Source organism: Ochotona curzoniae, unplaced genomic scaffold (assembly GCF_017591425.1).
Source record: "Ochotona curzoniae isolate NIBS_2020 unplaced genomic scaffold, NIBS_Ocur_1.0 contig_2688, whole genome shotgun sequence".
Taxonomy (NCBI): domain Eukaryota; kingdom Metazoa; phylum Chordata; class Mammalia; order Lagomorpha; family Ochotonidae; genus Ochotona; species Ochotona curzoniae.
The window spans coordinates 25,331,930-25,346,576 of NW_024465553.1; the positions used below are offsets into that span (position 1 = coordinate 25,331,930).

General features: G+C 39.2%; 1 protein-coding gene across 2 annotated transcripts in view; it reads left to right on the forward strand.

The window, feature by feature from the left end:
- The window catches only part of KCNH5 (potassium voltage-gated channel subfamily H member 5), a 215,484-nt gene extending 201,057 nt beyond the window's left edge, over positions 1-14,427 (forward strand). Inside the window, exon 11 of one of the 2 annotated variants that reach the window (XM_040975643.1) lies at positions 13,225-14,427. In XM_040975643.1, coding sequence (XP_040831577.1) covers positions 13,225-14,172 — 948 coding nt within the window. In that variant the 3' untranslated portion in view covers positions 14,173-14,427. The remainder of the gene's footprint in view (positions 1-13,224) is intronic. The other variant, XM_040975644.1, reaches the window with a different exon arrangement.
- The last annotated feature ends 220 nt before the right edge of the window (positions 14,428-14,647 follow it).

The following is a 14,647-nucleotide window of genomic DNA, read 5'->3' on the forward strand; positions in this document are numbered from 1 at the left end:
GAATTGACCAAGAACAAGGAAGTCCTTTTGATATAGGATGGTGAACTGTCACATATATCTTATCTGAACATACTTCAGAAAATTGAGGGCACACTATATTAAAAACTAAGTATTTTGGTCAAAAAAAAAACCATCAAAGTCAGTGAATTTAAAAAAGAAAATCAACTTAAAGCAAACAAATCAATGTGTGTTTCTAAAGAAAGAGAACCACACAAAATTTTCAAGGACATTTTTCCTTGTCATTTCATTTTTTTATTTCTCCTCATCAGGGCAGTTAGTATCTGAAACACACAATAAGTATACTCTTCTCAAAGCTCTATAACTTTTGCTTTTACAAATAAAGTCAATGGAAAGAGCATTGTGACTACAGCCACTCCTCCTGCTCCACCTCCCTCACCCTACATCTAGACTCAGTGTTTTGAATGCAGTTTAACTGGAAATTATCCCTTTGTGGTTGTACTCTACTAGCTTTTGATATGTGTTTTCCTACAGGGGAGCTGAAAAGCTGCCTGCCGATAAAGGTAGATGTTAATTGTTCATAATGCCATTTCAGTAGAAATTAAGGTTCCCATGAGTCTTTTATGTTCTTAGATTCGTCTAATAAGTAAATTCTACACTGTTGCTGATTTTGATTAGATGTAGAAAGACATCTTTAGCTTCTGCTAATACTAATCCATATAAAATAATTTGGAGAAATTTATTTTTCTGTGTAGCAAAAAAGAAGATTGTGAGCCATTTAAATTGATTAGAATGCTATTGGTTGTAGTAATTGATCCATGGTGAACATTACTGTTGTAAAGTTATTGATTGTGATTTCTTGCAGCCATTCCCCTATAACTATTAGAAAAAGATCAGATAATCACATCTGCAGGAATCACTATTTATAATGAAGACCTTGGAATTAAGTAACTATAATTTAATAGCTACTTTATCTGGACTTTGGTTAAATAAAAATCACAAGATAACATTTTATTTGCATGTTTCTTGTTCCTGTTTCCAGTCCTTTAACTCCTGAAACTATTCACATTTCAAATTATAAAAACAAATTTTAGGATAATTATAAGTTCTTGCAAAGTCCAAAAAGAAATAAGCTAAGACTTAATTTGCATGCAGGGACATAGAGATTATTGTAATGTTCTCTTGAACTTTAATTCCGTAATAATGTGTATACTGTGGTAAGACTAAATCAGACGGAAATTCATGGAAAATGTATCCATTTCTTTGTCAAGGAAATTACAGCTGCTAAAAAATCAATAAAACCTTCAATTTAAGTGCCATAACCTTGTTAGTGTAGCATTGCAAAGCAAGTGTTTCACAGTCTCCCATTGGTGATTGCGGGTCCCAAGCATCTTTCACTGATGTCACCTACACGCATTGGTCTTTCCCTTCTAGCGGACATAAAAGAGTGGGTCCTATAGGAAATCGTTTCTGCTTAGGATCCCTTAATTGAAGACTAGTTGTGTGGAAACTTCTGTGTCCAGGGAACAAAAGCATCATAACTAACAGAGACTGGTCCTACATGTCCTTCTCACACAGATTACTCAGAGCAGACAGTGGCAAATCTCAAGAAATTGTCATCCACTGAAGGTACAAATGTCCAGGCAATGTATAACCTCTTTTTCTAGACTACTGAGTAAATAGTTGCATATATATGGCATCCATATGTCCCACTTTGCCCCCAGAATATCCCTGCTCTATGCCCGTTGTACTGAAGTAATTGTAATAACACCTCCATATATGTACTCGACTCACTTGAGATTGGTACATTAGATGCTGTTGAGTTTGAAATTCAAGCAACAGACTATCACACACACACACACAAAAAAAAACACCATAACCTTTAAGATCTGTTATTTAAGATGATGGAACCTCAGGTAGTATTGATATTTAAAAATCATGAAGAGGTGGGAATCATCATGGTGACATAGCAAGCTAACCCTCCAACTGTAGCACCAGCATCCCATATGGACACAGGCTCGAGTCTTGGTTGCTCCACTTATGATCCAGCTCCTTACTTACGGTCTGGAAAAGTAGTGGAGGATGACTAAAATCCTTGAGTCCGTGTACCCACATGGAAGACCAGGAAGAAGCTCCCTGATCCCAGCTTTAGGTCAGCTCAGTTCTAACCATTGTGACCATCTGAAGAGTGAAGAATGAACCAGCAGATGGAAGACCTCTGTGTGTGTGTGTGTGTGTGTCTGTTTTTCCTTCTCTCTCTTTGTAAAACCTACCTTTAAAAATAACTAAATAAATGTTTAAATTTTAAAAAGTCAGGAGGAAGAAGATACAGATCATGTGATTGAGCTAGTCAGCAACCAATGACTAGGCAGAGAGCTTAGAGAGCAAGAAGACAATGTTGTCACACCAATGTGTGAGACAAAGATGAGGCTCCTGTCTTCTGGCTTCAGCCTTACTCACAAGTGGCTGTTTTGGTCATTTGGGGAGTGATCCCGTGGATGGAAGTTTTCTCTCTCTCTCTCTCCCCATCTCTCTCTCTCCTTCAATTCCTCAGTTATCCTGCCTTTCAAATAAATAAATAAATAGTTCTAAAAAATTCTGCTTAGTTATCTCTTTTATTTTGAGTATTGACAAATGTACAATATTTGCTTGTGTTTGTTAGCGCTAGCAATATTTCTTCTGAAAGCAATGCTATAATATTGACATTGATACTTCTAATTTCCATTCATTTAAAGTGGAGCAGTAAATCAATAGTTCTATACACTTTTCTATATATGTTGTGTTTCAATAAAAGTTTCACTTGAATGATAACAAAGTACTTGTCCTATCCCCAAGGATATCTAATTCCAGGGCAATAGACCTCTCATAAACATATTACTGCAATGCAATAGAGATAATTCAGGATATAATTCATTGAAGATGTACAGTAACGGTAATATGTACAAGGCATGGATGAGGTGCTGCATATATTGAGACAATGCAGTAATAGTTACATTCCACTAGAGATCAAGAGAAAGTCAACAAATAATCTCAACACAATATGAAATTGCAGGAGCAGAGAAGGAACAAGTTACTAAACAGACTGGGTATTCTCCAACTCACTTCTACCTAATCGACATGAGGAATTGGACCACCACTTTCTATTCTTTTTCTAAAATACAGACTGTAATACATCAGATACTCATAACCTACACACATGTTGATTCATAGGCTGGCCAATCATTAGTTTTATACACAAGGATACTTCGTAAGATTGAGGGAAATGGATATAAAGCAGAAGCTGATGTGGTGCAAAGCAAGGAAATCTGTACACGAGGGGTTTCAAAAAAATTGACTGAAAATGTGTAACTTGAAAAAACTATTTATAGATTCTGAAATGTTTTTCACCAAAATAAATTTTAATTGAAGTTTTCTGAACTTTCAAAAATTCCTTCATACGGTATGGTAAATTGCTCATTTTTCTATTACTAACATTTAGCTGTGCTGTGTAAGTTCTGGATGTGAGTTATTTGTTGGAGATAGATATTCTGAGAATCTTCTTTCATTTTGGATTGTTTTTTGATCTCTTTATAATGACGCTCATGGGAAAAAAATCTTTATTTTAGTGTTGTATGATTTATTCATTTCACCGCTTACATAAGTGACTTGTGTGGTGCTGAAAACAAGTATTATCTCAAGGTCATGAAGATTTCTCCTCTTTTCTTGTAGACGTTTTATGATTTTTATTTGTTGTATTTAAATCTACAATTTATTACTAGTGGAACTTGTATCCAGTGTGAGGGTTAGATGCATGAAGGGGCTTTAAGATTCATAGAAATCTTTGCCTTTTTATTCCGCTCTCCCCCAACTTTTTGAAGTCTTTCATACAGACATTGTTTTGACATAAAATCCTCTCGCATATGCATTGCAAAGACCATTGCTTTCCTGGTGTACTGCATGGTTACTCTCACCCGTTATTCAGTGTCTAAATACCTATGGAGCTGTTTCCGGACATTATTCTGCTGCTTATTGGTCTCTTACTATGAAAATTCTGCACTCCATTCTTTTATGTTAAGACTTACTTATTTGTGTGAAATGAAGAGTTAGGGGGAAGGAGAGAGAAGAGGGAGATAGGGAAAGAGAGAGAGAGAAAGAGAGAGATCGCCCATCGGTGGGTTCACTCCCCAGTAGAACACCACAACCAAGGATGAATCAGGCCAACACTAGAGACAGGAGCTTCCTCGTGTCCCCTAAGTGCGTGCAGTGGCCCAAGTCCTTGGGTCTGCTTCTGTTGTTTTGCCAGGTGTATTAGCAGGGATGTATATTGAAGGCAGATCAGCTGGGATCCGAACTGGTATTCACTCGCGGTTCTGATAGCTTGACTCACTACATCACAATGCCAGTCACACAATCTCAATTATAGCTATAATTTTTCTGCTCATTTATTTGAAAGGCAGAGGGAAAAGGACAGAAAGATCTATCACCCACTGATTTATTCCCCCACATACCTGCAATTGCCAGGAGTAGGTCAAGATGAAGCCAGTAACTCTGTCTTGCACAATAGGTGAAAATGAGCAAGTGTTCGGAGCCATTGCCTGCTGCTTCCTAGTGCGCAGATGACCAGGAGGCTGTGGGTGCCTTCAACCCAGGCACTTCAGTATGGGATGAGGCCAAACGCCATTTCCACTGCTAAGCCAAACATCTGCCCCATTTAAAATTTTTAGTAGTAACACATGAGATAATTTTCTGTCTACTAATTAATATAGCTTTAACTACTGGAGGCCTTTTGCATTTCCATATAAATTATAGGATTTAGTTTGTTAATTTCCTCAAAATGATCCTGCTAAGACTTTTACTTAGATTCTAATAAAAATATGAACCAATAAGATTTCATCTTCTCAGTAGCTGATCTTCCAAACCATAAAGATGATATATGCCCACATTGACTTAGATAATTTATTGTTTTCTGTTTTATATGCAAGGAATATTTCTAGAATCTAGTTGACTCTCAAAAATACAAACTCATACTCTCTACCCTTCTCTGCTGTCTTTAATCAACTACAAACTCTCTCATTTTGCCAGTTTTACACTTTACTTTCCTCAGCTAAATATATTGATCTCACTCCTCAGAGATTACCTTTTGCCCAATGCCAGAACTCTAAAGTATTAACAGGGAAAGTACAGTCAGTGATTCTTAGCAAAATGTCACAGGTTCTTTTCTAGTTACCTAGAGATTACATTTGTAGAAGACAAATCCTAGCATAGAAGATAAAGTTCCTCTACCCTTGGTAACAAAACTTGGTAAAGTTAGGGAGAGTATGAGAGTGAGTGATTTGCTTTGACTGTCTACAAATAACACCAAAATAGGGCACAAGTACACAGAAAGGAGCTTCAAAAATTTCATTAAAATGCAATGAAAACATGTTTATTTGGTGCAGAAACTGGTTTTAATCCAGACCTACCAGGAATCTTCAAAGAAATTCATGGAAAATGTGTACCATAGAAGTGTGCAGATTTCCACATTTTTATTTTTACACCAAGATGACATTGTGTTTTAGTTCCATTTGCCACACATCATTTGAGCTATCCTCCTTTGTTTCTTGTTAACAGACATCAGATTTGGCACCAACTACGTGAATACATAGAAAGTTCCCAATGGAATTATACATTCTATTTTAAATAGTTGCATATAATTTTGCACAGGCTATAGTGTTGCTGAAAGCTGGGTTCTGGTCTCTGGTGCCAAATCTAAATAACAAGGCAAGGTTTCGGGATGCAGGAAAGAGAGCATTTAACCTGTAGACACATGGGAGGGTAGCATACCCCTGGGTCTCAAGGACTGTCACTCTGTGAGTGGTGGCATTTGGCTGAGATGAAAAGAGAGACAAAGAGATCTTCCGTCCACTGTTTCACTCTCAAATTGTCACACTGGCTGTGGCTGTGCCAGATCAAAGCCAGGAGCCTGGAACTCCATCGAGCTTCCCACATGGTGGTGAGGCCTCAGCACTTGGGTCATCTTTTGCTTTCCCAGACTGATTAATAGGAATAGGAAGCTGGACTGGAGGTACAGCAGACGTAGTCCAGTTGGTGTCCATTTGGGATATCAACATAGCAGGCAGACATTGTGCCACAACTACTTCCTAACCAGAGTTTTTAATGTTAACAGCTCAAACTCCGCTCCCCAGGCATCTCCTGGCTTTGCTGTGTGCGTATGAGCCTGCATGTTATGGCATATTACAATCACTTCAATGGGCTTTTCTCTTTTGAAAATTTTAAGTTCCAACTCCTACCAATTGCAACACAAAAGAAACAACCTCTTAAGCTTTTCATATTGTTTTTTTTTTTTTTTTTGACTGTTATAACTAATTACAGTGCTACTCTATGGAGACAAAAGTTATTAGCTAGTATTTGACTCTAAACGCTGCAATTCAATTACTGGCCAGCAATGTTTAGAAACACAGGCCTTGGTAATTAGAAGTCCATTTTTATCTTCTGAGCACAGCGTGTGAGCTCTTGCCTCCAGACAGCAGAATCACACGCCAATGGAAGGCTCCCAGATCCATGCTTGCTGCTGAGGGTCAGGGAAATATTGGCAGAGTGTGACACAAATACAGTATTTGCTAGCAAGAAATTACATCAGGAATAATTTTCAAGAACATAAAGTAGATTGCATTTGCCATTTTAAAGTTTAAACAATAGACAGTCATCTCTTAAACCATGTGTTTCAGAATAGTCCAAACTGAAAAGAACCAAGAATAAACCGATCATTGTATCACTATTTAAAGAAAGATACCAAAGTCCAAAACGAAGTTGGGTCTTGCACAAAAATATCCCACAACTAGCTAGAACTCTGCTTAGAACTGGAAGCCCAGTTTCCAGTGACCTGGCACAGCCTTTCCCAGCACAGCCTCCCAGGATGAAGTGCCCTGAAAAGTGAATTTTGCAGTGGAAGAGAAATGCCTCAATGCAATGCTAGGAGCATTTTATTAAATGAAAGTCCTTGCCTTGCACACGCCAGGATCCCATATGGGCGCCGGTTCTAATTCCGGAGGCCCTACTTCCCATCCAGCTCCCTGCTTGTGTCCTGGAAAAGGAGTTGAGGACAGCCCAAAGCCTTGGGACCCTGCACCCGCGTGGGAGACCTGGAAGAGCTCCTGGCTTCTGGCTTCAGATTGGCTCAGCTCCAGCCATTGCGGTCACTTGGGGAGCAAAACATTGGACAGAAGATCTTCCTCTCTGTCACTCCTCCTCTGTATATCTGCCTTTCCAATAAAAATAAATAAATCTTTATTAAAAAACTGTTCTTACTTTTCAATATTATTTTGATTATTCTGGGCCACTTGGATTTTCATCACAATTTTTGTGTCAGCTTGTCAATTTCTGAAAAATAGGCAACTGGAATTTTTTTCACAAATTTTCATTTCTGAACACCAGAGAAAACGTTTCAATATTTTTTTAATTAAGTTTGATATTAGAGGTCCTGAATTTTTGTTCCTTTGGACCCTGGAAATCACTGAGCTTGTTCTGTCTTATGCATAGGGGCACAAGCAAGGTGTGTGTCAGATATGTGGGAGTTCTCCAGCAGACACAGAGGACAGAGAGCAAAACGAACAATTTCACAAGGAAATTGTGGACTTAAAGTGACTCGGTGGGAGAAGTCAAAGGAACAGATTGGATGGACTGGTAGAGTTGCAGAATTTCAGTTGCTGACGTCTTATTAAGGGCTTTTCACTTTGCTCTAGGATGTTTTTTAGCCTAGGACACTATCATATTTGGTATGCAATAGCAAAGAATAGTCTGAAGGGAAAGGAGATGAGAAATTGAGGCAAGGAAAGCCATTCATGGGTTTATCGGTGTTGGAGCTAGCGCATCTGAGACTTACCAGTTGTACTTCGGTCGTTATAATCTGGCTTTGGAAGATTTTACTTTTCCATTTTTTTTCTTTTTGTGATTTTTGTATTTTTGATGATGTCTACATAGTGGATCAGGTTGGGAAGGATCAAGGGTTAGGGAACAGTGCGTGAGATCATCATTTCCAAATTTTCTATTCCTGATTCAAGGGGAAGAAGAGAGAAGCCACACCCAGCCTCCTATATGCTCCAGCAGGCAGGGATGGGAAAATGTCACCTGATATCAGCCCAGGATGCTCCACTGGTGACATAATCGACCTTAAGTCTCCATGCACCCAGACTTTTGCTGTCTTCCATCTTTTATTATTGTTTTAAATAAGATCTTTTGGCAATGAAGCATATTTATTTTGAGCATCTGTGCTTCAAAGCGATGTTAGCTAATATCAGTAGAGTTCACAATATTTTTACATTTATGATATACTGGAAAATAGTGATAACGGATCTTTTATATGATAAAAAAAAATGAGGCCAAGAAGACTTCATTAGTTAATTTACTGTAGCAGTCATTCTAGACTGTTCTGCATTTGCTTATCACTAACACCCAACCTAGCAAAGTCAAAAAATGTTTAGGGATGTGGATTTGACAGTAATTGAGAGGTTGCTTAAGGGGGGCCAAGATAGCTCAGTTGGGTGGGTGTTGAACTGATGATGCTGTTTGCAATTCCTGCATCCATGTTGGACTGCTTGGGTTCAACAGCTGGTTCTGCTTTTCATTTCAACTTCCTTCTGAAACACCTAGTGAAGGTCAGCATAACATTCCCATTTGAGTTCCAGGTTCCTGGCTTCAAGCTGTCCCTGTCCCAGCTGTTGCAGGAATTTGGACAGTGAACCAGAGAACCAGAATTCTTTCTCTATCTCAGATTAAAAAAAAAAAACGGAAATGGTTCATTCCTTCCCTGTTTTTCTTCTGTATTCATCTCCATTCTTTTCTTTATTTGTGTGTTTACATGAGTTAATCAATGTATAAATTCCTCAAAGTTTGGGGCCTGGAAGGCTGCCCAGCTTATAACACATTCCTTCCCTTATAGTGCTGATAGATTTTTTTAAGAGGCCAGAATAAAGCAAAGCAATCATATGTCAAAGCAAAATGTGATTCACGCTCTCCAGCCTATATGTCTAAGCATGCAGAATAGCCACCTGTAAGCAAGCCAACACTGTGGCCTTTGCTAAGGTGTTGCAATCTCTAATACATGCATGGCAGTGCTGTGTGCTGAAGCTGAAATGGACTGGAAAGGCTGGAACCAAAATTAGTGGTTAAGCTGATAGAAAAAGAAAGAAGTACAGAGTGGCTAATCCAGTTAGATCCCAGTCGAGTCCGATGATCTGGAGCCATTCGTTACTCAGTTTTATTTATGTGAAAAATCCCAGCCTGTTCCCTGGATTCACAGGCCTTGAAAGCGATGGACCCCTTGAGCGAAAACTCCTGTCTTTCTGCAATGGCAGAACTCTAAATCCATGTCATTAATCAGACCTTTCTCACTCCTTCTTCTCCATTGCCTTTATTAGATTTCGAAGTTCAGTACACATTCAGATCATTCCATTTTGATATCATTTTTATGATCAAATGTCGTACTTTTGAAACGGAAAGCTCAGTTGGCCACGTTCCCATTTAAGTTTAGGGAGCTTTTATCATTTAAATACATTAAACCATCCAGCATGGGTTCCACAGAACATAATGAAATCCTGGAAAAGGAAAAGATTAAATGAAATAAGCCTCTTTCCTGATAGAAACAGGGGAAGCCCTTGTGCATTCTACCAATAAATGCGTCGCTGGGACTGTAGACTGACTCCTCATTTTTCCTTTTTACATTTTGTCCTAAATTTTTATGACGTTAAACAGCACTTTAATTTGCATTAGAGAGGTGCATCGTACTCCAGCTGTGAAGATCTGGTTTACTAACCTGAAAAACAAAACAACAAACACTGATTTCTTCAATGGTTCTTTGAACCCCGCATTGAATACCTATCGAACACAAGTTAAACTCTCAGAAACCCAAATCCTTCTACATTTTGTGAAATGATTTCTGCACTGTACTTAAAAAAAAAACTACAGTATTTACTTTCTAGAGTGAATCTATCATCATTCTGATATGGTAATTGAGTGGAATTAATTCACATAGTTCTTGTATTGAATCAGTAGGAGACCTTATGGTTTTTGTGTGACATGTTGTCCGAGAGAGAGTTGATTGAATTATGAAAGTTGATATTTCCAAGTTCTTTTGATGGCTGAAGTGTGAACTGCAGAATTAAACAAAGATCTAAATAAAAGCATTATTCTTAAAGAGTTTAGCTAAATGAAATGTATCAGTTTTTCTCATTGTGCTTTTAAATTGAAATATTAGAGGTCTGATAGAAATGGTAAAGGTAGAAAACACTTCTTGGAAGGCAATGTTCAGCAGAATTAAGCAGAATGCTTGAAATGCTAACTTAGAAAAATTGCCTTGTAGTTTCCTTAGTAATAAAAATTCAGAATTGCTCAAAATTAGAATTTAGGATCATAAATTTATCTTCCACACTCTCTGAACTTACAGGGAGGACACGTTGAATTTGTTTATTTTTCAGTACAGTGAGTTATTTGAATTGGGCAGCCCTTCTTGTTTATTATGTAATACATTTTTAAAAACTCAAACATTACAAGAATCCATCAAATTCTCCTATAATACTTGGGTCAATATATTGAAGCACCTTAATAAACTACTCCTTAAACCTCCTAAGCATAAAATCACCTCTTCATTTTTATTTTATTTTTTTAAGATTTTTTATTTATTTATTGGAAAGTCAGATATACAGAGAGGAGGAGAGACAGAGAGGAAGATCTTCCGTCCGATGATTCATTCCCCAAGTGAGCGCAACGGCCAGTGCTGCGCCGATCTGAAGCCAGGATCCAGGAACTTCTTCCGGGTATCCCACATGGGTGCAGGGTCCCAAAGCTTTGGGCCGTCCTTGACTGCTTTCCCGGGCCACAAGCAGGGAGCTGGAAGGGAAGCGGGGCTGCCGGGATAGAACCGGCGCCCATATGGGATCCCGGGCGTGCAAGGCGAGGACCTTAACCACTGCGCCACTGCGCCGGGCCCAGGTCTATGATATTTTCTATTTACAGACCCTTACCAAACAAGTGTTTGCTGACTATATGAGCAGGTTATTGAATGAATAAATAAATAATACTTTCTAAAGCCCATATCTATCTATTTATCTATCTATATATATTCAGATAAAATGCTGCTTGTTTTACTGTTATGTTCCAAAAATCATACAGCAGTGCTACATTATATGTGCCTCGTACCTTTCTTCCTCCGCTGATAGCATGAGTGTCCTTTTCCCCAGACTTAGGGATATTCCCTGTTACCAGGCTACACCAGCGTTGTGTATCTAAGGCTAAACAATTGGAATAAAGAGATCAGTGGTCAGTGAGAGGAGGGGACAGCACCAATGCATTTACGTTAGGACCTCCTTGTGTGTCCAGTGAATCCAAATGAGTCCCTTTTCCACAATTGAGGATGAGACAGCAAAAGAATATCTATAGCATCTTTGCATTTGTCCAGTCCAAAAGAGCTTGGGTATATATCACAAGCTCAGAATAAGCTTGATTTTCTCAGGAAGTATAAGAAATATGTCAAGGCTTTGAAAGATTTTTTTTAATTAAACTGCTGGAGCTTTGGTGTCAGACTTTCAGGTCTGTTTTGACATCTATCAGAAAAAGATCCAATTTCATGTGTCACTACAGAAGGCAAAATATGTTGGCCTTTATAGACAGATATTGAAGTTGGGGAATAGATGTTTTAAAGTTCACATGAGGACCGCCTTACAGGCTGCGTGAACTACATCAGTCTCAACTTGGGAGATGTGCTCCGGCGTAGAACAAGTGCTTTGATTTTCCGATTAACAGCGGCTATTGTTTCTGATATCAAACTGCTTCTTCTGCTGCTACAACCTGTGGAAACCTCAAAGGGTGCTGAAAATAGTTTTTGTGTCATATTTGGAGTGTTTGTTCTTGACAAGGGCCTGGAGCTTCTCCTGTATCTCTAATCCAGTGAGTAACTTGAAGGAAGGCGGCGGAGGTAAGCAATTTTGCTGAGGCCATCAAGGCGTCTGACTGCGACAGGGCTTGTCCAACATAATTCGAATTTGTCCAACAAATTCTTGAATTTGCCATACGATCTTTGTCTGAAGTTACTTTGTCTTTCAGGATTCTGAGTAAAAAAAAATCTCACACATAACAAAGGTAGCTGATTCTTTATGTGACATCGATGGTTCATATTTCTTTTCATGGAGTGATTACAGTTTCTTTTCAACGATAGTTTCAAAACACAATTTTAATAAAATGATGCATATTCTGAATACCCATCTATCCTTGCATGGACTAAGCACTTAATTTTATATATAAAATGTAAGGAACCTTGGAATTTCAAGAGCCAGCCTACAACCCAGTGAAAGGATCAAATATACTACATTCCTCCCTCTGTGGGAGAGCCTTCTGCAGGTGGTAGGAAGCAGTTTGTAATGAAGTCTGCATGGTCATTCTGCATGTCCCCCCAGAACTCTCACTACCCAGTCCCCAGTTCTCCATCTTGAAGCCTCATGAATAAATTTATCTTCCCATGGAGCCCAACGTAAGTACCATGTTAGTGAAGCAACTTCTTAGTAGCCTCAATATACAACTCTCAAATGGAGCCCAACATTAGAATTGGTTTTGAGTTATATTTATAGGAAAAAGGGAAAAACCAAACAAAACAATGCTGCCTTACAGTGTAATACAGGGAATAAACATGTATTTTCTCCCTAACAAGAAGATACCTTAAGAATTTCCTGAAAGAACTGAATGAAAAGGTACTATGGAGATGCAGAAAGTTTTTGAAAGCCATTACCTCTTCTTTAATACACACTATCCACGAACTTACCCTCTCATGATCAGGAATTTCAAAATGTTTTGCACGACAATATATTTATATTTTCATTCCCCTTTCTGTGAACTTTTGAATACTCTTGTATTGTGATGGAAAAATTAAAACTGTGCATGGGTTACAATTTTATGAACGAAAATAGATGCATCTTTCATTTTTTGGTATGTTTTTGAAGTTATGTTTTCTATTAAATGGGAAAATAATGGGTTCATAAACTGGAAGCAAAGCACTTCTGCCACATTTCCCTTCTGATAGGTAAGGGGGTACATCTGTGTCAGCTCTGAGTGTTCCTGTTGGATGTGAAGTATCCTGCACCTGCTAAATGGCATTGGGAAATGCTCTTTGCTCCTTCAGAAAGAGCTATTTTCTGCTCAAGGATTTTCCGTGTAAAGCAAGGCACGTCCAGTACTGTGACACACAGATACAAATGCCACTGCCGGTATACTCATGATTTGAATCTCTCTCCTGCCCCGCAGATAATCTTCCGTAAGATCAGTGACGTGAAGAAGGAGGAGGAGGAGCGCCTGAGGCAGAAGAATGAGGTGACCCTCAGCATCCCCGTGGACCACCCGGTGCGAAAGCTCTTCCAGAAGTTCAAGCAGCAGAAGGAGCTGCGGAACCAGGGTTCCACGCAGAGTGACCCCGAGAGGAGCCAGCTGCAGGTAGAGAGCCGCGCCCTGCAGAACGGGGCCTCCATGACAGGCACCAGCGTGGTGACCGTGTCTCAGATCACGCCCATCCAGACATCCCTGGCCTACGTGAAGACCACCGAGTCCCTAAAGCAGAACAACCGAGATGCCATGGAACTGAAGCCCAACGGCGGTGCTGACCCCAAATGTCTCAAAGTCAACAGCCCGATTAGAATGAAAAACGGCAATGGTAAAGGGTGGTTACGCCTCAAAAACAACATGGGCACCCAGGAGGAGAAAAAGGAAGACTGGAATAACGTGACCAAAGCGGAGTCCATGGGGCTTTTGTCAGAGGACCCCAAGGGCAGTGATTCAGAAAACAGTGTGACCAAAAACCCACTCAGAAAAACAGATTCTTGTGACAGCGGAATTACAAAAAGTGACCTTCGTTTGGATAAGGCCGGTGAGGCCCGAAGTCCGCTGGAGCACAGCCCCATCCAGGCTGATGCCAAACACCCTTTCTACCCCATTCCCGAGCAGGCCTTACAAACCACACTGCAGGAAGTCAAACACGAACTCAAGGAGGACATTCAGGTCCTGAGCTGCAGAATGACCGCCCTGGAAAAGCAGGTGGCAGAGATTCTAAAAATACTGTCGGAAAGAAGCAGCCCCCAGACCTTGTCGCCCAAGTCCCAAATGCCTCTCCAAGTACCTGCCCAGATCCCCTGTCAGGATATTTTTAGTGTTTCAAGGCCTGACTCACCTGAATCTGACAAAGATGAAATCCACTTTTAATATATATAATACACATATATATTTGTTAATATATTAAAACAGTATATACATCTATATACATATGAGTGTATATACATATATATATATATTTTCACTTGCTTTCAATATAATGAACACAACATGGATTTTGATATGTAAATATTGCATGTCCAGCTGGATTCTGGCCTGCCAAAGAAGACGATTATTAAAGACATAGATATTGCTTGTATATGATGCAGTTGACTGCATGCACACTTTCTTTATAATCTCTATTCTCATAAAAAAAAAAACTATGATTTTTATTAACTAAGGCAATGTACTATTTGAAGAATCAGGGTCCAACCTGCCAATGTTGCCGTGACAAGTTTGATCTCAGGCTGAGTATATTGAGCTGTCATTTCCTCGCTGTTCTGTTAAGTTGAAATTGTAGATTAATGCCAAGAAAGAGTTCAACCTTTTAAATTGTTACTCCCATTTTTTCCGATCTCTTTCTGTA